The 24,191-nt window shown below is 44.3% G+C and overlaps 1 protein-coding gene across 1 annotated transcript in view; it reads right to left on the reverse strand.

Moving 5' to 3' along the window:
- Positions 1–24,191, reverse strand: part of LOC120898159 (mucin-5AC) — a 47,222-nt gene that overhangs the window by 14,370 nt on the left and 8,661 nt on the right. The window contains 4 exon segments of the mRNA XM_040303613.1: positions 3,016–4,368; positions 4,449–5,189; positions 5,192–5,939; positions 7,018–7,082. Coding sequence (XP_040159547.1) covers positions 3,016–4,368; positions 4,449–5,189; positions 5,192–5,797 — 2,700 coding nt within the window. The 5' untranslated portion in view covers positions 5,798–5,939; positions 7,018–7,082.

Raw genomic sequence — 24,191 nt, forward strand, 5'->3', positions numbered from 1 at the left:
GCTGCTTTTACACAGATGAGAAACAAACTTCTTGCGTGCTTCAGGCGTGCGATGGAGGCGCATGGCTTCCTATGCATAATCGCATTGCCATGTGAAACGTACAACACACACACAGCCTTAGACACACACACACACATGGGTTGATGTAAATTTGAAGAAAGTCATGCAAACACGATTTGCCGAGTGTCCAAGTGGACCGAGGAGTTCTCGAGCAGGAGTTCAGTGACTTCGAGGCACACTAGCCTTTTCTTAACCATTCAAAAATGGACGCAGGGCGTAGTGGATGAGTGGTAGCAGCCGTGCCGGCGACGCGCGCACTGTGCTGGGACAAAATCTGCTTGACATTATTCCACGCCATGAAGTGGTGTGTTTGCAGTGTTGAATAATTTAGACGGTCTTTTGTTGTGTAGTGCAGGGCGGCTGACTGGCTTGCTGAAGAGCAAGCAACGGGGCTGATGTGCTGTTGATGAAACCGAAGCAGTATGAAGCCTTGCAGGCTGGACACGTTATTTGCCGATGCGATAACGGACTTACAGTGTTTGCGTAGGGTATAATAACCAATTAGAAGCAAATGTTAATTACCAAAATATCTACAGAAGAACTTAAGGTGGTTTTGGTAATGAAGAAACTAGCGCCCAACGGGAAGACATTATGAAGAAAATCAATCATCGAACGCTTCAGTACACGGGAACTGGCTTTTTCGCTTAAAAATCGATCAACGACGAATTTATAATATCATATCATCGTAATAAGCATTACGGGTGGGCTATTTTTAGAATAGTTTCTTGTGGACTAGCATGCCCAAAATCGATTCATTTCCTTCTTCTTCCGCATGGTCTTGTTCTAGCAAAATTTCAACCTTTCAACAGATATCAACTATCTGGTCACACAAAACGGCTCATATTGGATATGAAAATTATATTAATAACTACCTAAAACGTACTACGTAATAAACCGATGGCTTTAGCTGACTTTAGATAAAAAAAAGAAGTTAATATAATGAGTAAACATATTCTATTTTTAGAAACAGCCCCAAGCTCAGATACTAATGCCACCTAGACATTATCAAAAAATCCTTTACCCCAAACCGAACGCAATGATAACAATGTGCGCTATTGACAAGACCCGTTAGGTGTTTTTTCCCTCCCTCTCTCTCTTTTGTTGCGCTATTTAAAACATGCGCAGTAAAGCGAGCATGACATTGATGAGTTTTTGACGACACAACAACAGCAGCAGCAGCAGCAGCAGCATCGGTAGCAATAGCCTAGCTACTACAACACACAGCTGAAAAAGAATGTCTGCAATGTCATGCAATTCATCAAATGGCAAATATTTGCCCCGACAGAGAAAAACCGGTTCCAAACCGGAATCTTGCCGTTAATTTGGGACCGTCGGTATCTCATTCTCTTTCTCATCGCTGTGTACAACGTACCACACGCGGTAGGAGAATTTCGTGGAATCACCATCCTTCCGTAGAGCAACCGTACCCCGTAGCCCCAAAAAACGTCTTTATTTCCAGCACTGCCTGTAAGCTGCATTGAAAAAGTGCCTCTGCAGGCGATGCTAGCAGGAGCTGGAAAGTTGCGGAAAATTGCAGATCAAACTAGACCCCATCCCGGCTCGGTTCGCCCTCGGTTCGGGTTATGGTGGTTCAAGGTGGAAATGAGGTGTAGGTTATTCTCAGCAATACTGAAAAGATAACAAGCTAGTAAGGTTGATTACGCTTAACGCGACCGGTGTGCGTTGGTGCACTAGATTCGATGAAGAGCTTAAGGGCGCACCAGAGCAAATGTAAGCGAAATGTGCTATACATGAGATGAGTTTTGGCTTGGGCAAGGATTTTATTACAGCTCTCTGCGTGGCTTCATCGTAAGCAACTCTCCATTTGTTTGTTTTATTAGCGCCATTCATAATGTGGTCTCGCTTTTATTAGCAACGCGCACCATGTGCCAAAACATCACGGTGTACACCTATACATAACGGCAGCGATGACACACCTTGAGATTGAATGATGAGTGTAAGCGTAAGTGTGCGAATGAATAAGCCTGTACCTACATTTTTATCCCGGCCATCATGTACCGGGTCATGCATTGGACAAAAGATGGCACACACCAATCGCGGATATCGCCATTTATTTACGACGCGAAACTGTTGGGTCACACAGAACGCTTTCAGCAGGCTTCCTGGTCGTGCCTACACTGCACAAACACACACACACATACAAACGTACGCACACACATGACCCGAATGTGTGCTCAACACTCAACTGACTCTTCTCCGCGGATGCAACGATACCGGTTTTGACGAACTACATCATGGCTAGTGCCCCCTCTCTCTCTCTCTCTGTACACCACGAGCTGTGTCTGTGTCTACGGAAATGGCGCCGGACTACAGTTATATCTGTGGCCAGTAGCGGGCACCTACCTACTCCCCCCCCCCATGTTTTAACATGACAACCAAACCAGCTCTATCGGAGTCCAACGAGCAAGCGTGTTAGCTGTCCTTCCGGAAAGGTGGATTAAAGGTGTGTTGGTGCGAGGTGGACAAGGAACCATAGTATGAGGCATGGGAGGGCACTGCATCTGTAATCGAGCATCGTGCGAGTTCACACGCAACGGAAGTTCGATGGCATAAAACGGTACTTGTCGCGCACCGAGGCCATCCGTCATTTAACACTAGCGGCATGTATCGTATCACACTTAGAGTACGCCATGTGATATTCTAGAGCACTGTTCATTCGTCTTAGTTCAAGAGTGCGGGAATTCCGTTAGTTCTATAGCAGCAGTGAGTTAGAATCATGCCACCGATTCTTAAACCCAACATGAGTGTTTCCCAGACAAGCTCGAGCCTAAGCAGAGCTGGAGTGAACTGGTATGATCGTACCATATGGTTTTCACGCGGGGGTTTAACGGGGGACCAGGAAAAAACTGATTGCGCCTAGGGTTTTCGCAGACATTCGTCATCAGCAACATCATTGATTTCCAAAAGTTTTGGGAAACTTGAGACGTAACTTACCTCGGTGCAGAACGAGCAAGCACACTGCGTGATGCGGGTCAGGTTCTCGGCACTGAACTCGCCAAGGCACAGTTTGCAGGTGAACTTAATCGTAGGCGTTAAGGCCTTCGTCGTTGTCGTCGTCGTCGTTGCGGAGTGGCTGTTGATCGGCGATACCGGTAGCAGCTGCGTGGGACTAGGGGAAAACATAACGGTTTTGGACGAGACGGAAGCACCGGCCGGACTGCCCGTCGCCGAGTTGGGGCTGGGCGAGGAAGCCCCGGACGAGGACGAGGACGGCGTGGACGACGAGCTGGGCGACGAGGCGCCCGAGGACGAACTGGAGGAGGAGCAGCTGGTCGTCGTGAGCCGCAGCAGGTTGCCGACGTACTTCCGCTTCGAGCCACCGTCGAGGGAGCCCTTTTTCGGTTTGGGCACGTCGGTCGGTTCGTGTGCCTCGGTCGCGGACACGGGCACGAACGCACCATTGGATGCGTTGAGCGAGTAGCGCGAACCGGCCGCAGCCAGTGACAGTAGACTAGAACAACGGGAGCAGGTGGCCACGGACGCACAGTTACGTAGCCGGTTGAGCGGCCGGATCGGTTCCAGCGTTTGGGAGGTGGCGTTCGTCAGTGCCAGCACGGTTTCACACTTCCGCAGACCGCGGGGACCGCCGGCAGCACCCGCCTTGAGGCCGCCGAGAGTGAGCAGCCCCGGGCCGCCGCCGCCACCCTCGCCGGACGACGCCATCTGGCTGTCCAGCAGCAGGGGCGTCGTCTTGGGCGAAGCGAGGCTGTTGCAGCTGACATCGCGCTTCAGCAGCGGGACCACCGACCGCAGCCGCTGGTGCACGGACGACAGCGAGGTGGTGGAGATGTTCAGCCGGCTGCGCGCTATGTCCGCCAGATTGTGCTCGGACGGGCTTTTGCTGATCTTGATTTCGGGCGAGCTGAGCAGTGGCGGGGGCGGCGGTGGAGGAGCGGCCGGTGGAGGCTCTTTCGACGGTCGCCGGCCGACGAGATTCTTGAGAAATGCTTCAAAGCGCCGTTTGCGAGGCACCGGACCGGTCAACGACCCGGTGTGCGGGCTGCTTTCCCCATTGCCACCGGTGCCCCCGACGCCACCGCCGCCCGGTCCAGCTCCAGCACCCGTACCGGCGACCCCACTCGAGGGCACCATCGGGGACGACTGGATCCAGCTCGCTGGACCCCGCCGAAGCCCCTGCCCGGAGCCTCCGAGCGAGGTCGGGCGCGCTGCCCGCGTCGGGACAATCTGAGGCGAGTGCTGCTCGAGCAGGGACACGGACTCATGCGTCCCATTCGCAAGGTGGTGATTCCTTAGCCCAGCCAGGTTGTGAATGATAGAGGCAAAGTCCTGTGGACGAAAAAACCGAAAGCAAATATTAGTCGACTTCAGGACATCACGTTTCCCAGTGAGTGATGATTTCAACACACCTTCCCAAAATCTCCACTCCTTCGTTCGACTCCCGAGTCTTCCTCGAGTATGTCGTATCCTGGTGCGTTCCAGGAGTGGCGAAACTTGTTCGCAGTATCTGCGCCGCCCCGCCGATTTCCTTCGACGAGGTCGGCCAGCTGTGTCGCCGTTCTGCTATCACCGGACGTTAAACCGATGGGCCACTGTAAGCTGCGCCTTTTAAATTCAACTTTCTCACCGTTATCCACACTTCTGCCCAACCAATCGCCACTGAGTCGCACACGACGGCGCAGAAGCACTTTCGATGCACTACACGATGACGCACCAACGCCAGGTGACGTTAAATCACGCTCACTGGAACGGCGGACGGTCGCCGCTGCTTCTGGAATCTTCTTTCTGGTAAACACCAGGGTCGCTTTCTTTTTCTGAAGTGCTAGTGCGGTTGGCGCACGGCCATCTTCGTTCACGGCTAGCAGCGGGCAGTGCTCGTCCACTTGATCGAGCTGGTTCACGATGACACTTTTGTGCACTGGTGCTGCTGCCCTTTGCTTCGGATATTCGTTATTTGCACACTCTTCCCCACTTTCCGACTCGGATTCACTCACTGACGGTTGACGGTCTGGATCTTGATCACCACACTGTGTCACACTCGGCGGTCGTTCGCACACACTTATCTCCACCCGCTTGAACGAACCGGGCGGCGGCGGCGGTTTGCCCGGAGCAGGTTCTAAGATCTTGGTATAGTTCGCACCAGCACCACCACCAGGTCCTCCCCACAGCCACCGCTGGCATTCGTGGTCGTGACTACCGTTGACAGCCGGCTCAGATTGTTACCATCGCTCGAAACGCGCTTCAACCGTATGAGTTTGTTCACCGAAGTGAACGTATCGCACAGGGTGGTTTGTGCACGACTGTCACCACTAGCGGCACCACTACCACTACTACTAGCACGACCGTCGATAGTACCACTTCCTGCAGTGCCGCTGCACTGCGGGTGCTGCTGCACCAACGGTCCCGATGACGTCACTGGCTCGAGCTGCTCGAGTGTGTCGGCGTGTGGGCGCCGTTCGGACGTTTCGCTGCGTCTCAGGCTTAGATTTTTCACCAGAATCTCACTCAAATCACACGACAGTGTCTTTAGCGATGTGGTACGATTGGACTCGCCCAGAAACTCCTTCCTGCGTATCAAACGACCACCGGCACCGGCGTTTGTACCACCCGTACCGTCGCCGGTATTCGGCAGCTCAGCACTGCGAATTGTAACCACCGGCACGGCAGAACGGCACGAAGACGGCAGGACGGCTGGGGTAGAGGGAGCGACCAGCGTTGGCGCTGTCGGTGCAACCGGTGCGATCGTTGTCGATGTCATCGCTGGTCGGACGGTAGCAAGTTGCGAAAGGAAAGGATGCGACGGTATCTACGAAGGTGATCGAGTCAAGATCCTTACAATCATTGAAATTCGCACTGTTTAGCGAGATGACAGGGAGAGGATTCTTTGTCGGTGAAGTAGCCTGATGAGTAAAAGAAACTCTCATTAATTACTTTCATTCAATATTACGTATGGAATTCAAAAGATCGGTCAATAGGCTGGTCTCGTGGTACAGTCGTCAACTCGTACGACTTAACAACATGCCCGTCATGGGTTCAAGCTCAAAATGGACCGTGCCACCACACGTAGGACTGACGTAGGAAGATCACAGCTACAAAAGATAACTATGGTGATGCTACTGCAGTATTGAATTAGTTACAAAAGATACAACCTTGGTTGCTAAATGTTAGCTCTAAACCACCAATGTTTGACGATCTACATCAATGTTTGCCTCTAAGGCATCTATTTTTATCTGTAAAACAACAATTTCTGGCTCTACTAGAAATCGTTATATATACATAAAGTATTGTAGCAACTGTATGGCAACTTTATTGTATTTCTACAAAATCAAAGTGAAAAAAGGTAAATTGATTAATGATTTACGGCATTGTTTTTACATCATAATACATGCAAACTTAGAATATTCCATTAAAGCTGTAAAAATCGACATAACAATCGTCACATAAAAAGACAATTATGTGTATTAAACTGATTAATATAGTTTCACAAAATGAAGTACAACTTTGTCAACAAAGCGATTGAATAAATAAATCAAATAGAGAAACAAATTGATGACAACCAGGCAAATGTTGTTACAAGAGAGGCAAAAATTGCGAGTTACTGTTGCTGCGGCATCCATGCCTTGGAGACAAACATGGTGGTGGCTTAGAGGAAACATCATGTTGACATGGATCGAGAGTAAACTGGTATGAAGGTCCACTCAATATAAAATATGTTTTTAATCATTAATAAGACTATTTGTTAATCAAAGTTTAAATCAATTCAGGATCAATATAAAATTCAATGCTTAACCTATTACATTAGAACAATATTATACATCTCGTCTACAAATTGCAAGTCGAATTTTCTTGAACAACCGTCTCATCAATTATTATCATCAATAAAGCATAGCATTGGATGGTTAAGAATATATAAGTTGAAAGCTAAACATACTAGAATAATAATGCGTGTTATGTGTCACGAATCAAATGGAAACTTACCATCTTGAACTAAGGCAAATGTACGCGTGTAAATTAACGTTGTCCTCCTGTCGACGCACGGCTTCCTGAAAATGATATCAAAAGAAGACATAAATGTTAGTAAGATTACAGCGCCATAATCATGTGTAGCATGTAAACGCAACCCTTGCCCCGTCCCATTCTTATGAAACTATTTCAATTAGTTTTCCAACTGATGGCGATAATTTTTCCACCAACTGGCAAGAAACCATGTCGAAAGTCGCTACGAAACTTTCAGGCCCTTATCACGAACCACCCTCACACGCCAGGCCGTCCGCAAACCGCACCCGAGATGTGGGTGCTTGTTTGTGTTTACAGAACAGTTTACGGTATGCTAAGTATCAGCAGCCACTGGGTCGAGGTCTGAGTGAACAAGATGCATCCAACAAGACGCGTACTGCCGCGCAGTGTAAACAAGCCATAAATTGCAGCCCTTCAGTGGACGCTCGCATCGTCCCCACAGCGGTCCGCAACAAGATCCGATGAAAGTGGCAACCACATGGGCGGTACAATACTGTTGGGATGTTACTATGTAGCCATCGTGATTCTCGGCGTTATCAGATGCCACAGTTTCATCACCGGATGCGGTGTCCCATCGTCGCTTGGTCGGGTTGGGTGCTACCGATGTAGCAGAGAGCTTTCCGTGCCGGAAGAGATCCGTTTAATGCACGTGTTTTTCTCTATTTTGTACCTATCACTAAGCTGCAAATTTAGCACTTCCGTCACAAAGTGGTACCATCTCAATTCTTTATCTCGGGAGTCCTTTAACATCTCCATGACATGTCATTTTCAGAAGCGTGGACCACGCTGGAAGAGTTGGAGACGATGTTCTAATTTACTCGATCCAACACAAGGGACGATAAATAGTGCTACATCCATTCGGTCGATCTTGTTCTATCGGAAAAACAACATGTAGGAACAGAAGAAAAAAAAATACATAAAGAAAGAGTACGAACAAGACAAGCCTCGACAAAGCTGGGAGCACTATTTTTAGTTCGCCTGCCGACGGATGACGGATGTCCTCCACCTTCGTACGAGTTACAGGCGGTTGTTTGTAAACTTCGTTAGCAAAACGGCGTTCAATATCACGGCCGAGGTCAGATCGTAATTTATCTCTGCCGTCGCACATTGCACTGGGCCGCTCCGTGCGCATGGGGCCGACCGAAGCCGGGTTGGCCGCGGCACACACCAAGGCACACCGCTACAACAACTTAATTAGACGTAAGGCGCGCTATCCTGCCGACGGATTTGGTCACTTAAGGTATAATTGGTTTCAGCAGGCAGCTGTTTTGGATAAGGTGACAAATTAGTGACGTTTCAATGATAGAAAACGTAATTTTATACGAGTTCTGATAAAAAAGGAATAGGAAAAACTGACATTCTACACACACCCATAATACCTTTCGAATGAGAAGAAAGCAACAATTTGCAGTTCGTTACACAACTTTTTCTTCTCAATAGGATAACCGACCATCAAGTACTATCAGACGCAGCAATCATCAACAATATTGCACTACCAAGGACTTTCGTGCGTGCAACCGGAAGCCACACGGTGCCAACAAGCCGCTAGTTGTATGGCAAAAAGGAGTTACACGGAGTAAACTGTTTGCTTTGGATGCTGTTTATTTCCGCACAGGGCACAACTCGTTGGAGAAGCCTTCGTTTTTAGAGTGGAAAGCAATCATCGCCACATTCCGTCGACGGTGGGGTCAAATATTTACGCGCGTGCGATGGCATTGCAACGAACTACACACGAGAGAAGCTTCCATACAACACTTCATAGTCATGTAATGTCAATCGATCAAGGAAGGATTCGATGTTCTCCCGAAGAGCACAAAAAAGTAAAGACTACACTGTGCTACTATCTCTAGCTCAGCACACTTGGGTGGCACTTTTTGTTCCTTTCTTTTTGCTGCAAAAGAATGACTTTCGTGGCATGCATTCTGTCCGGCAGGAACCGGGTTTAGGAGAAAATCAATGACACTGCTAACACCCGGCGAGTGTTTCGCACGAGCAACGATGATAATGTGATCGTCGTCGATCGCCGTTTGACGTCACCGGTCGCCTTGGATAAGACCAATAGACTGGAGTGGGATATTTAATCCAACGTGTACGTGTGCTGGGTTCGTGTGTCTATTTTGTTGACTTGCACTTGGTCCGTTGTGCTGCATTGTAAGGTTACAAACGTTCGCGTCAGCTCTTAACAAAAATATACTCTAATCGATGAGTGTCGATAGTGCCCGAGAACGGTTGGGCAGGAAACAAAGCATCGACAGAAGCAAAAGCACTTCACTGTTTCGTACTGAGAGCACAGTGCTCCAGTAAGATGGTGTTTATTGTTTGATTTTGACTGAGTACATGTGTATATTGGTGAGCATTATCTCTATTGGTTGATTCCGAGCATTCAGCTGAAGGTGGCCTTTGTTTAAATGTTATATTTACTCTATACATTATGTAGTTTGTAAGGCATTGAACGATTCGTTGAATGCTAATAATACATAAAATGAGAAACTAAATCTGCCATAAATTACAATAATTCACTTTAATTAGTCTATTAGCGTTATCAAAAACCAAATAACATTAGATCATCGATATGCTTTCAACAAATAACATTAGATCACCGATATACATTCTTAGAACTACAAAACGTTACACTTTTTGTATTCAAAACAATCTCCACACAATCTCATGCAGTCTATTGCACTAAAGAAACATTGGGTAAACGAACTTCTAACATGCGAAACAACATTTAAAGACAAACAATCGTCTCTACTACTCCATTCCATTGTTATCTTCCAATCTTAGTACTTAAAGTCATTTGTTGCACGATGCTTTTTCCTGCTAGCAAATCCCTTTCAATTAGCTTCTTTTTAAAAACAATCCACATCCAACAACATTTGTGTGATTTTTTTTTCTACACTAATGAGAATGTTTTTCGTGTTTCAAACGTTTTTCGCTTCAAAAACGAATAATATGTGATGTTGTACAAAAGCGAATCAAAAGTATGTTGTTTACGATTTAGTGAGCGGTGGTATTCTCGTTACAACTCCATTTCCTGTATCGAATACAGCGTAAACACATCTCAACTACTGCCCAAAACAACAGCGGATGACTTAACTCAAGCTGGGTGACGTCACCGGCAAAGGTTTGTGTGTGTGTGCAATCGACCGTGAACGGGTGAGTTGCATCTTGTGTGAAGGGAGCAACACATAAACAACGCTTCCAACAACGACGGGAAGCGGCTGTGCGCGATGCAAAAGACGGAAAATTGCACCGAGCCGATGCATATGTGCGCATGCATGCACATGCTGTGCGGTACAACTTCCTGATAAGCTCGTCGTTTGCCGGCATGCGCATATCATTTGACTCACATTTATGGTAAATTTGCTGCTTCTCGTTCACTGTCTTCCTATTTTAGCTCTTTACAGTAGAGGTTTGGTGTGCATGTTCGCACATACATTCAGTACATAGCAATGTATAACACGTTTCGAAGCATGCCTCGATGCTATGAACGATCATTCCGATGCACATGAATGATATAAATGCCTTCATAATGGTGGTTTTTATATGATCGGAAGTAGAACTATAGTATACTAACCGAGAGAATGGTAGAAGAAGAGCTTTTGTTTATTGTTTTTTTATGATATCTGGAAACAATTGGATGCTTTGTATAGGCATGCTTAAAAATACTTTAAACAATATATTATCATTTATTGAGTACACAAAAAATGTCACAATCGACATAACCAATAATTGCTTACTGAGCCTTGCAGTACATAAGGCATTTTGTTCGCAGTTTCGCGCAAAACCCTGCTACGACACCAAATGCTGTGTGGCCCGAGAACCAAACGACAAAGAAACAGGAAATATAAGCGTGTCTTACCACGGTAACCGTTAGGAATTGCGCATCACCTTTGGTCGACCGGTCCTCCCGAACGCGAGCGGCGCGAGGTAAACAACGACCGACCACAGCACCTTGACTGACTTTAACTATATATCTTGATTATCCAGGTGTCATCCGTGTCACTGGTCATCTACCTTTTTCGGATGAGTCAACAGCGTCACCACCGGCGACAGCGTTGCACAGCGTGTGAAGGAGAATAAAGTAGAACGATCCCGAGAACGGCGCCAACACCGATGCGCTAATGGGCAAAACGAGCGATTTTGTAGGGTGACAATAAACATGTTTAATGTGTACTTTTTTGTTGTACTACCTTCTTCAAGATAAAAAGAAACCAACGTAAGTGCACGTTAGTTGGCACAGTCGTTTCGCACCGGATGGCTTGGTATTCGTGTTTCACAAGTGGTACACTTTTCTGTTAAAAATAGTACGAAGCACGAAAAGAAATATTATGTGTTGAAATCGAAACACACGACATTCCCTTTTATGATCAAATTCTATTCACGAACCTCACAAATCCATAGAGCACTACCCAAACGTAGGAAACAGGTATGAAAGGTATGAAATCTACAGTCACTTAGCTGTTCAAACTCACTACGCAACAATCCAAGGTAGATTTTTAAGCAGTGTAAACAGTTTGACTTGAAAAACAATCTATAACTTTACTGCCGTACCCTACCAAAAGAGCCGTATCCACGTCCAAATGTAAGCCGTACGCGTTTTGAAGCGTCCGCTACACTCCGAGTTCCAGCAAACATAGCAACTCGCATAGCAAACGACAAACCAAGCGAAAAACAATGTTCCGTTTGCGCACACCTATTTTCGAGCGTGCAGCTCCCAATATGGAGCTAATCTTCATTGATACACGAAGGCTTTTTCCGAAAGTTAAAAGCATACACCCTAGCAGTGGCGCGCACAATTCTATTGTACGGAAATCTGCTTCGCTGCCGTTGCCAAAAATCCACCCTGGCCAGCGTGAACGTCAAATGGAGCAATCAATCAGAGCGTGAAAGCTAATCTCCGCTTTGCCAGCTGTGCAATTTTACATCGAGGGCAACAGATTAAGTCCAGAACTAGAGATGAACTGTTGAAATGATGAACAGATTAATTTCATTATATAATAGAGCGTTGAAAGTATTCGATGGCATCGCATATCTTACCATCAGCTTGGTGTAAATGGTTGAAACTCATGCATCGTTGCAGCAAACGTTTGTCAAGGTTTTACCAAAAATGTGAACTCATTCCCCTGTTGCCTTGGCTAACATTTTCTGACATTTAAATTCATTCTGTTTACTAGTTGTTCGAGTAGTAGTAGGAAACCGGATAGTGTTACCATCGAGTTTCTTATCAGCGTGAAAAGTGTGTATCATTTCTCAATGATTAAGCAGATGAAGAAGCCTCGAGGTAGCTGGAGAGTGAAGTAAGACAGGTTGATGAAATAGTTAAAACCTTGCTTTAATTTGAGACGATCAAAGGCGAAGGAAATCTGGTTCGGTGGCTGTGTGTAAATTTAAGACTTGAAAGTTTCCCCAACAGTCGAATGTTTTGTAATACATCGTTCACGTTACTACATTTTCTGCAGTGTAGAAATCATTCAATCGCCATTAAATACCAAGGTATGCTGGATAGTGTGAGAATTGGCCAATATTAAACAACGGTTAGCTATCAAAATCATCTCAAAATACATTATGATGCCAATAAGATATCACCATCGTTGACCAAAACAGTAAAATTCGAGACCTTGTTTGTGAGATTAAATGTGTCAAAATACAATGTAACCGCAGCCGGTATCAAGTGCAAACCTAATCATCGTCTAACCTACAGAAACCTACATCCGAAAGATAGGATAATTGTTAAAACTTTCATGCAGGACAACAACCTTTCCCGAGGGCAGGTAGATTTGAAACATTTTTCACAGCAAAATAACGTATGTGATAACAAAGCAAGGTCAAAAAGAGTACACACACTTCATTTGAGCAAACAAGCTTTAAGGCCCATTTTGATTCGATCGTGTCTCATTCTCCAACAGTATCCTCACAACCACATGAAATACTTAAAAAGTTGATAAAAATGTGTTTGCCACTAAAGTCGTTTGGCCAAAAACAAACAATGTAGTTAAAATTTGATGTTGCTAATTGCGCTTGTGACGCTTGTCAAGCAAATGAGTTATCGGTTTGGCTGCAAATTGCAAATAATGTATCATATTTTGACACAGAAATTTACTAGTAGCTTAACTGTTTATCAACTCCCACCCACGACACGACACGTGGATGAATGGATGTAATTTCCCGACAGGTATCGTGATGATTCAACCTCTGCTTTGGATGGGATGATGTCTTATCGGTAAATCGTGCCCATCCTTCCATCCGGCACCCGGATGATATTTGTTTATGCGCCGGAAATTGTTCTGCTGGAAAAGAACGGAAGGTTGTCTCAGTTCTGGAGGTGGAAAATCTCACTGTATCTGATCCATGCGCTTTGAGAAACCAAGCCGAAGGAAATTTAATTTGATATGAAATATCCGACCGTAAACTTTGGAAAGGTTTGCAGCCGCAAAGCAAACTGACACCCAAAAATACATTCAATTACTATGATATTCGCTGACTTTGTACGAGCAATTTTGTTAAAAACTAGTACTTCAAATCTGTGATTAATTTTTATCTATTTAGAATAACTACGTTTTTTGTTATTTCACCAATTTAATTTGTAAAAATGCTATAATATTATGTTACGTTTTGTTAAATAGATTAAGATTTTAATTTTTTTTATGAAAATATTTACAAAACATTCCAGTTTTGACTCCACTACATGTTTCTATCAAACTTTGTAACCACAGACAGTCAAAACAAATTAACATCGAATCAATATTTCATATTATTTTTTGATATGCTAAAGATATTTGTTGAGATATTTATTTAGTTTTGGGATACTATAAAGTGAAAATCGTAAAGAAAACGTTTCAGGATTTTGAATGCTGTCGCAATCCGTATTGCTTTAGGTGTCTTATGCATAAAGCTCTCGAATCAAAATCATCACAAAGACTGGTTGCCACTGAAACCAGTACGAGTCAAACAACGAGCCATGAAGAGCACGGGTAAAAACGCTTGATTGGATTTTGGTAAGCTGATGAAACATTTCTTGGAACTCAGCTAACCGATGTCACGGCTCTCGGAACATGCCAGCATGCAGGATCAATAGACACAACAGCAGTGAAATTTCACCACGTTTCGTGAACATGCCAAAGCAGTGCAGAAAGTCCACCAGAGCTTACAAGACACACAATATTGTTTCCCGGAAGCCTTGGGACACTTCTGCAAAATAATATTAGTTACAGATCGTATGTCGTTTCCATGAATCGAGAGCATATTTTTCCGATAAACACAGGCACCTCAAGTAAAGCTTTTCTTTAGATATTGTTTTTTTGTCACAAATACTTTGCCTCATAAAATTTCCCCCATACAACTAATTGCACTTGGCTAAGTACACAAGTTTATTTCATTTACCCAGCCATAAAACATTCTACATTCATTATCTTATCGCTTATCGCGACGAATCATGAGATAGATCGTTGTATGTTTGCATGGAACTAGATAAGCAGCTGGAATATGCAAACCCAGCGAACTGTGAAAAGTTCATAACTATTCTTTTGATGTTTATTTCAATTTTAGCATGGTATATTGTGCATTCTAGTAAGTAACATAAGAAATTGCTTTTTTAACCAAAAATCCATACAACGGACTAGTACGATACTATGCCTTTCCTTGAAGTGAAATGACAACGGTTTACATGAAGTTGTGTTTAAGCCCTCCGTGGTAGTTGGTAACTAAGACAAAAAGAGCACATCGCAAAGTTCATTTGCATTTTGAATCCGGCAGCGGTGTAATTTACGAGCCTCGTGAGACTCCGTGTCTTGACACGTAACCTTACACTGCTCCCAAATCCCATAGTATGATAAGAGAAGCACTCAACCACAATGTGCACAGTCAATCACACATTTTAAATGCACCGCGCTGCGTGTCGACAAAAAGCATTCACGCCATAAAAATTGCAAACATGTGCGTTATTTTGTTAGTTGCCAAAATGCAGCATCGCTACACCGCACGATGAACAGAGGGCGCATAAAAAGGTAAACCCCATTACAGGCGCTATCATCTGCAAAAATCCACTATTTTTTTCTTTTCTTTGTAATGATCTCACACTGCAGTAGTGAGCCATAAAACCACTAATCCTCACGCAGGAAAAAACTTGCACAAGCAGACGCTTTGCGAGCGTTTTATGTTGAGATGGTGATGATAGAAGCTTTCAATTCAGTGCGCGAGAAAAATAGCTAGATTAATATGAATTGAAACCTTGAAAAAAATAGTAGTTACTGAAAGTTAAGCATAGCGCTATGTTTGGAAACTGACATATAAAACGACTTAAAAGAATCATAATTAATGTTGCAGTAAATTTGTAAAAATAGTTTTGTAGATCATTCCTTTAAATGCACAGGTTGATTATTATTTTATATCTTATTTTTACAACGTATTAGAAAAGTAAACAATTTGCTATATCTAACAATTGTTCATCCACTAAGTCCATTTTTAAAGCAATAATAAGTGGAATACATTCCAGTAGTCGATATTTCATACTTCATATGCAAAACGGCGCATAAAATGGATCTCTTTACAAACGGTCAATTATAAATTCGAACAGTATGTTTACATTAACTCGAACCGGTTCAGCATGCACACAACTTTAGCTCAGATTCAGATTCCAAACCACACCGACAACACCCACAGGCTAGCGATAAACATTTCCGGCAAACAAAATTCAAGGAATGCGTTTGTTATGGTTGGAGTTTGAACACGAGCGAGACATTATATTGCATATTTCAGCATATTTTACGGTGCAACAAAGCTGCAACGACAGCTGAAGCGTAAAAGTGCCGGCAAAACTGCTACAGCAATGCACAACATCCCGCGCTCGCCAGTGCATGATGCTAGAGAAATTGCACAGTTTATCGAATTATTACCACATCAGCAAAAGTACTTTGACGGTAGTGTGTGGCTCTTCCGAATGAAATTCATCACCGCAAATTGATTGGTCTCGGTAATGGTGGGAAACATTAAAATCGTCTTACCAGATGAGATTTCTTGGGCTAACAACCATCGCATGTCTCCCCGGTCGTGCGAGTAGGAACGTGAGTCGATCCGGCGAGACACTTTATACGAAACATGTCGTCACCCTGTCCAGCCGGGCAAGATCGGTTTCGCGAACTTTGAACTCCAATCGGCTGATTCAAGCAACTGTGTTCAAGATACGCATGAGAGGGAGGGTGATGAACAGTCGGAAAGGGGTGGAATCTCGGGAGACATTATCATAGGGCAGGGTGCGATCAGGTCGGGATAATTGTTTCCCAACCAACCCCCGCCCGGATCATGCAGCTGATCATGATGATGGTGATGATGACGATGAACGGCGGTGATGAACGGCGAACCAGAAACAGATCAAACCCGTGACGGTGGTGGGTTTGAACTTTCAGGTGAACGTGCACACTCATCTTTAGACTTTAGACCGGGTGAACGCCAGGCCTACTCACAAACGGCCGAACCGCCATCTACCGCAAACCGGCTGCAGTCACCCGTAGGGTGTTTCTAGGGGTTAATTAAAACCAGCTAGCATCTTTCCCGCATGCGCTCGGAAGCATGCAAAACTGCTCCGCAATCCTCGTAAGTCACCTGTTACAGCGGAAGGGGCACCTGGGGTGGGCTTGCGCCGGGACAGAATTCCCCTTGCAAGCTACCTCGCTACGGTTGGGGACTCCCTCCCCACTTTTGTGGGTGTAAAAATCACGTTTTTCCAGCGCAAAGCACGTGAAGCACACGGAGGTCTTTGCACAAAGTAAAAACATCCCGCGACGAAGATGGACGATGACGATGTTCGACAATCCGTCCGGCATCGCGATGGCTGGAACACGCATTCGATAAGTCACGAAATCTTGCATGGCACGGAACGCCTCGTGCTGCACGCACAATATTTCGCGACCGACGGCGCCGTGCGGCGGCCTCGTGGCTTAGAATGATTATGCTTTACGGTGGAACACGCGCCATAAAGCGTGCTGGACGGTTTTGCGATAATAATGTTCTGCCTTTAGAAAAAGAAATTATGCTCCAGTTATAAAAAAAAAAACTATGCAATCTTCATATGAAATCATTAATCGATTGTCGGAATGTTATTTAATGATACAAAGGAAGTAAACTAAAGTATAAAACTGATATTTTTCGAAACTTTCATGTATACTATAAATAGGTGTAATATTTCATGTACTCTAATATTCAAACAATTACAAAGAGTTGTAATAGAGCATTCCTTTTTTATTACTCCGAGCTAATGGTCAATTTTAACCCAAAAGTATTGATTTGTTTTGCCAACATAAAAAGATGACTAGAAACACAGTTTGGGTACAAACTAGTGATGAGAATAGTTCCGAAAATTGAGGAACGGAACGAACCTGCCAATCTGGAGAAAAAGAACGGAACGCGGAACGCAGGTTCAATGGAACGCAGGATGACCTGCCATGGTTACGCTTTTTTCAGTTGCTCACTTTATATATGGTTAACTTGAAAGTATTCATTGAATATTGTGTATTATATTTTTTGTGCAGTAATCACACAGTTACAATTAAAACAAAGCTAAATAATAGTTTACTGAATGTGTAAAACTATTCTTCTACTAAAATATAAACGCTTAACTTAAGCAGCCCGCTATACAGTTCCTTTTTCATTAAAAGGTTAGGGCATTTTGTTGTTTTTGTTTTTACTAAAATTAATCATTATTCCCTTTTTATGCTTCTAAATAAAGAAGTAAATCAGAAATTTGTTGCAACGCATATGAAATTTTGATGCAAAATCAAAAGGCTTACAAGTTTAATCGGCTTTTTAAATTTCGTATGGTCTAAATTACACTACACTGATTGAATTAATATTTCTTAATAGAAGCAGATAGCATCGAATAACATTGGTTTATATTAAATACATAGACTGTGAAGTTGTTACGGTGAACTACCCGTATGAAAGTGTCCGGTAGTGCACTTTAATTGTCCATAAGAATAGCGCTGTTTCACGGGGCGATAAACAGCGTTAAAGAAATTATTGCGGAAGGCTAAACGTGTCATGCACCCTCAATATTGAGTTGCACAAAGAAGATCTCAGGTAAAAATTCAAACGAGTTCATTGGAGATGCATGCGCAACGAAGCAGCTTAGCACCAGACACATAGCAATTCATTGACTACCACAATGCAGTCCAAATAACGCACCTATACTGATAACATCCATATGGCAGAAAAGAAACATTTCATTCATTGCGCTTACCGCTAGTGCAGGATTGTCTCTTTAAATTTTGGCGATTAGCTTCCCACCCACAAATCTCTATGCTTCTCTGGCTTCACGGCTCAGGTGTAGTACCGTTATCTCTTTGACTGAGAGAGTATGGCTTGCGCTGTTATCACTCACATAGACAGAATGTGTGTGTGTGTCCATACTAGAAAGAAGCAAAAGAGAAGAGAACGCCGTTCTTTACCGGAACGAAAAGAACGCTGAGAGAAACAGGTTCAGATTTTACCTGCTTCCTTTGTACGTACCAAATCGGCCCATCGTATGAAAGAGAGCAGATGATCGTGCGTTCCAGACTGGATCGAAAAGAACGCTGAGAGAAACAGGTTTAAATTGAACCGGCAAACTGGCTCATCAATACAAAGAGAGTAGAATGTCGTGCGTTCTAGGCCGGATCGCAAAGAGCACAGAGAGCAACCGGCCCAGCACAGATCGCCGAGAACGCTGAGAGCAGCCGGTTCAAATCGGATCGATAAGATCGTTGATAACAGTCGGTTCAGGTCGGATCGCAAAGAACGGTGGGAGCAACAGGTTCAGTTTGAACCTGCTTGGGTTAAAAATAAGGATCGCGGTCCGGATGCTTGCATGCTGGAACGGATCGCACCTGGGAGGTTCGGAACGCAACGCGCATCGCTAGTACAAACATGAAGAGATTTTCAAATAATCATCTAATAATGGTATATTTCTAAGAAATTTGCACCTTCAACTGGTATGTTTTTGGTGCCTTACGGTGCTTGATACCAGCTCAAAACTCGAAAAGGTATTTCTACGAAGAGTCTACTTTTTGCCAATCATGTGACTCTTAAATTGCCTACCATGAAGATGGGTATACAACACAAACAAAAAAAAGCCAAAAATATGCCGTAGATTTCGACTAAATTTCGTAATTCTCGACTAAGAGACAGTCTGGGGACAGTTCAATAAAATCCACGGTTAAAATGATGCATAATAAAGAAGCTCTGTTAAAGAGATAAGCGAAATAGTTTCTACATCATACAATTTATGGATAACACACTACGAGATTGCTTCATAGGTGCCTTCAAATCTAACGATCTATTGTTTAAATCTCGCCGTTGAGAACATCGATGTACCACGTATAATCATATTGCTTTGATACTTTTTCTGTATTTCAATTAACGGCCACACTATACCCTGCACACACCCCTACAGTGGACTAGTGATGGGTAACCGGAATCGCACCCACGGCTCGGAATCGCTTCCGAGCATTGCTACTCCGGCTCCGATTACGAAAAATTCAAATCGTCGATTCCGCCCGGAGCCGTCGGAGCCGTCCAGAGCCGTCGGAGCCGTCCGGAGCCGTCGGAGCCGTTCGGAGCCGTCGGAGCCGTTGGAGCCGTCGGAGCCGCTAGTCGGCAGCTGGAGCCGGTCGGAGCCGTCGTAGCAGTTGGAGCCGACGGAGCCGGTTGGAGCCGACGGAGCCGGTTGGAGCCGTCCGGAGCCGACGGAGCCGACGGAGCCGTCCGGAGCCGGTCGGAACCTCGTAGTCGTTGGAGCCGACGGAGCCGTCATAGTCGTTGGAGCCAACGGAACCGGTTGGAGACGTTGGGGCCGTCGAAGCCGACGGTGCCAGTTCGAGCCGTCGGAGTCGTTGTAACAGTCGGAAGTCTTCTGAAGCGCTTTAATTTCCCGATATCAGCAATGGACTAGCGGCTCCGGACGGCTCCGGACGGCTCCGACTGCTCCGACGGCTCCGGACGGCTCCGAAGTCGGAGTTTTGCACCTACCTTCCGGAACCGCTTCCAATTTCGGCGGAGTCATTCGGAAGCGATTCCGGATTTTTGTTGAATTTACCCATCACTACAGTGGACAACAGATTTTGTCATTCAAATCTCATACGACCTTCGGAAATTGGCCGACCGAGGTGCGGTTTGTATCGTCAACAGATATTTGCGTCATCGTTGTTGCCTCGTTTTATCGTCCAATTCGAGGACCGAGCACCGAGAATAACTGTCACCGCTAACGAGTAGCACACTTTTGCAATATAAATTATTTATTCGTCCCAATATGTTCTCCGTGTAGTAGCTCGCGGGAAGGCACTGCACAGCGGTTGGGCGAGTATGGAATACCTAATGCTGCCGACGAGTCAGGACGACCTCTAATTTTATGGCACTATTAGCAAGGGAAGTATGCGTTTTTTTCCTTTTTTTTGCTTTTTGTGCGGTCTTATTGGTAATATTAGTGTATGCCGAACAACGTTAGCGTAGGCTTTTTGTTCGATAGTGAGGGTTATTGTGGTTTGAGGTTGCGTCCGTCCATTTAGCTTCAACTTGTCGATTTTGTTTTTTTTGTTTTTTTTTCTTCAGGAAATATACCAATACATGTAAGCCGTAATAATGCACTACCTTTGACACAGAATGACATAAAATTAAACGAGCAGCACACCTTACGACAGTCGGTACGACCATATCGTAAAAGCTGTGAAATTTCAATCGACCACCACAGACAAACGCCATGGCGTTTGTAAGTGGTGTATTGGTTTCCATATGCAAACCGCATAGAAAAAGATAGAGTGAGTAAGAGAGAGAGAAAGAGAGAGAGATAAAGAGAGAGAGAGATAAAGAGAGAGAGATAAAGAGAGAGAGATAAAGAAAAAGAGAGAGAGAGAGAGATAAAGCGAGAGAGAGAGAGAGAGAGAGAGAGAGAGAGAGAGAGAGAGAATTTAAAAAACACATCCATAAATGTTCGCCTTTCGAAGAAGGTTACACGTGAGCCGTGTGCCTAATGAATGACAGTGATAAATGTGAAGTGGCAAACTTTTTGAACCCTTCGACCAAACCGAGCCACCCTCTCTCGTGACGTCTGTTCATTTGTGATTCAATCGGATGGTGTCACGGTTTCAAAAGAATTCATTTTCGATTCATTTCCTTTAAGGATGTTTACAAGCAGCTGATCAGTGTCAACTTGCGTGTACTTAGCGCATAAATAAGATAACTCACTGTCATTTACAGCAATTCTACAAATGTCTACCAGCTTCAGACATCGGCATCATTCGCACAATAAGGGCTCGAATCGAAAGGCGCAATTAAAAACGGAACGAACGGTAAGAATCTGTGTTCCTCCAGACTGGCACAATTATCATTGTGCAGGTGTTAGACGCTATGAATGGTATGTGCAAACGTCGATCTCGGTGCGTCCGTCTCCGGAACGATGAAACGATAACTACATCCCCAAACACAAACCGGCGACACCAACACACATGGGAAATTCTGCCGCCAGTCAATAATGTATCTACACGATCAATCAGATCGGTTTCCGTTCCATCGGCCGCATCCGTTCGAACGCGAAACGCTTGCAACGTAATTTCGCACATCGCAGTGGAGCCGCCGCGTGTTAATTTACCACCCCGCTGCCGGAGTGAAACGAACGAAGATGTGATGATGATATTTTTGTGTGGCAGGGAAGGCACACACGAACGAATGGAGCGAAACAACAACAACAACAACAACAAAAACATTTCCATTTACATGCCCTGGTACCAATGATGACCCACGCTAACGCAACCCTCGGCAACGCGGTTCGCGCGATTGCATGTCACAAACACTACACAGTGAAGGTGCGTTTTTGCCTTCCCAATATCACCACCACCAACACCGAACCAGCATCATGTTGACCAGCCCACTAACGTAACAAAACTAACCGCGCACAGTGTACTGTCGCTTCGCGAGCTGCGGCCACAAAAGCGCACAATAGATTCGCGCGGGCTGACATTCGTCTGGTTGTGCGGCAAACAGTCTATAGACAGCACATCGAGGGCAAACCGGCGAACGATCCGGTCACGTGGTGTGGTCGATAACGGATCCTGGCTACGGATCAGCGTGATGGGCTGTTTTGGCCAAGATATGCTATGTTTTTTGTATTTGCTGGAATTGTTTTTGCCATACCCCACACACACAACCTTCGACCTGCGCATGATATCAGGAGGCGCATGATTTATGACAACCTTTGGTGGATAGCAGCATGTACAGCGACAGCAAAACATGTCGGATTAATAAAATACATGCTTCTGGTAAAAGGTTAAGTTGTTCACTTTATTTTTCCTTTGAAAAAACAAACATTGATTCGTTATACTTGTTTTTATCACGCATATTGATTTTAATTTGTTCGAAAGCTTTTTTTTATTTAAAACTAGTTTGCCTTCCATTAAACAGAGTTACCAGTTTTCTCTGATCATACAATGACGAACAGAAGACGAGAAGGGCAACAGATTCGGAATAAAGATGCGATTTATCTCTCCAGCCTTGCAAGGATAAAGCTCAATTAATAACCATTACCGTGAGCATCCTTATTAAAATTCACAAAATATGACACCCAACGTCGCTGCTCAGATTGCAGCAAATCATGACGCAACCAGGCAACAGCCCGATACCCAACAATCTTCGATAAATTCTGGTCAAAGATCATTGTCGTTGACAGGAGCAATTTTACCTTATGCTAATGAACAACAGTGCTGCTGCTGCTGCTGTTGGGCGCGAAAAAGTCAGTGCTTGTTTGCATAAATTTTACCATTCAACACCGAGACCCATTTAAGGTAAAATACGAACCTACAAAAGTGCCTTCTCGCTCGGAAAGCCGCACGCACGGGCACTTGTTTTCTCTCTCACACGCTGACAACGGCGTGCGCGGTGCCGTACTATTTCGGTTAATTGAACAATTTACTTTCCCCCATCGTACTAGCTTTAGCCCCGTTGCGATGGGTAGGATTAATGGGACAGGATAATAACCAAGCCCAAAAGATAATCGTTAAGAGCATAACTTCAATACAAAGAAAAAGACATCCTACAACCCCAGACACTGTAAAGACACGTGAAGACGTAGTATTTTATAGTAAGCCCCGCATACCGACGGTTATGTTTTGGGGCGGTACAAAATAACACGGGCAGACACCCGGTTCTGTTACCCTCCCATTATCACTTACTCGATGGGGAAGGATGCTACACTGCTTTCGTACCAAATTAGTAGGCTGCAAAGTGAGATCGTAAATGGATTTTATAGATGCAACCGTAGTGGCAGAGCGGTCCGAGTCGAAGATATAGTACAAACGATATATGATGGTTTAGTGATTATATTAGGGTGTTCTTACTTTTTTTGGAATGATTATGTATTAACATGCAGAGATAATAAATAAAAAAAATTCAAATCACACAGAAATAAAAATTAAAAACAATATTACAGCGATGTGGCATAGTTTGTTAAAGCAACTGATTTCAACCAAAAAGGAAATAATATTTTAAATTCCAAAACATAAATTTTTAAACAAGAGAATGACTGTTAATGCTGCTTTAAGTATATCGGGAAACGATTAACAGTTAATTGCTGTAAACGAGTTGAACATAGAGATACAAGGGCACCGCTAAAATCCTTCTTGTTAAGTATTCATATGCAACTTCCCATCCCCACACGGCTGGGAATGAATTTATTTCATTTACGCTGTCCCCACTGTGGTCCAGTGCTTTCAGCACAAAACCACGCAAATGGGTTTATACTTATTTCTTGCCCGTACGTTTTATACTGTTCTTACATAGTGCTTGTCTGACCCCATCCGAAGGTGCGGAAAGACTCATAAATAAAAATTAACCTTTCACGATGGGAGCGAATGGTTTTTGTTTCCTTTGTTTTGCACTCTCTTAAGCAAGGTGTGTTTTATTAATTTAGACTCGGCAACTCTTTAAATACCGATTTATTTTTATTAATTTACTAACAAATATTATTAAATCTTGAATGAGTGTAAAATCGCTTTAAAACTTTATTAAAAATTGCCATTTATACAAGCACAAATTCAGCCATCAATAAAAGCAAATATTCGTAGCACGTTAAATTATCACACAGGGCAGATGAAAAAGGTTCCTTGACTTACTTTCAC

Source organism: Anopheles arabiensis, chromosome 2, assembly GCF_016920715.1.
Source record: "Anopheles arabiensis isolate DONGOLA chromosome 2, AaraD3, whole genome shotgun sequence".
Lineage (NCBI taxonomy): Eukaryota > Metazoa > Arthropoda > Insecta > Diptera > Culicidae > Anopheles > Anopheles arabiensis.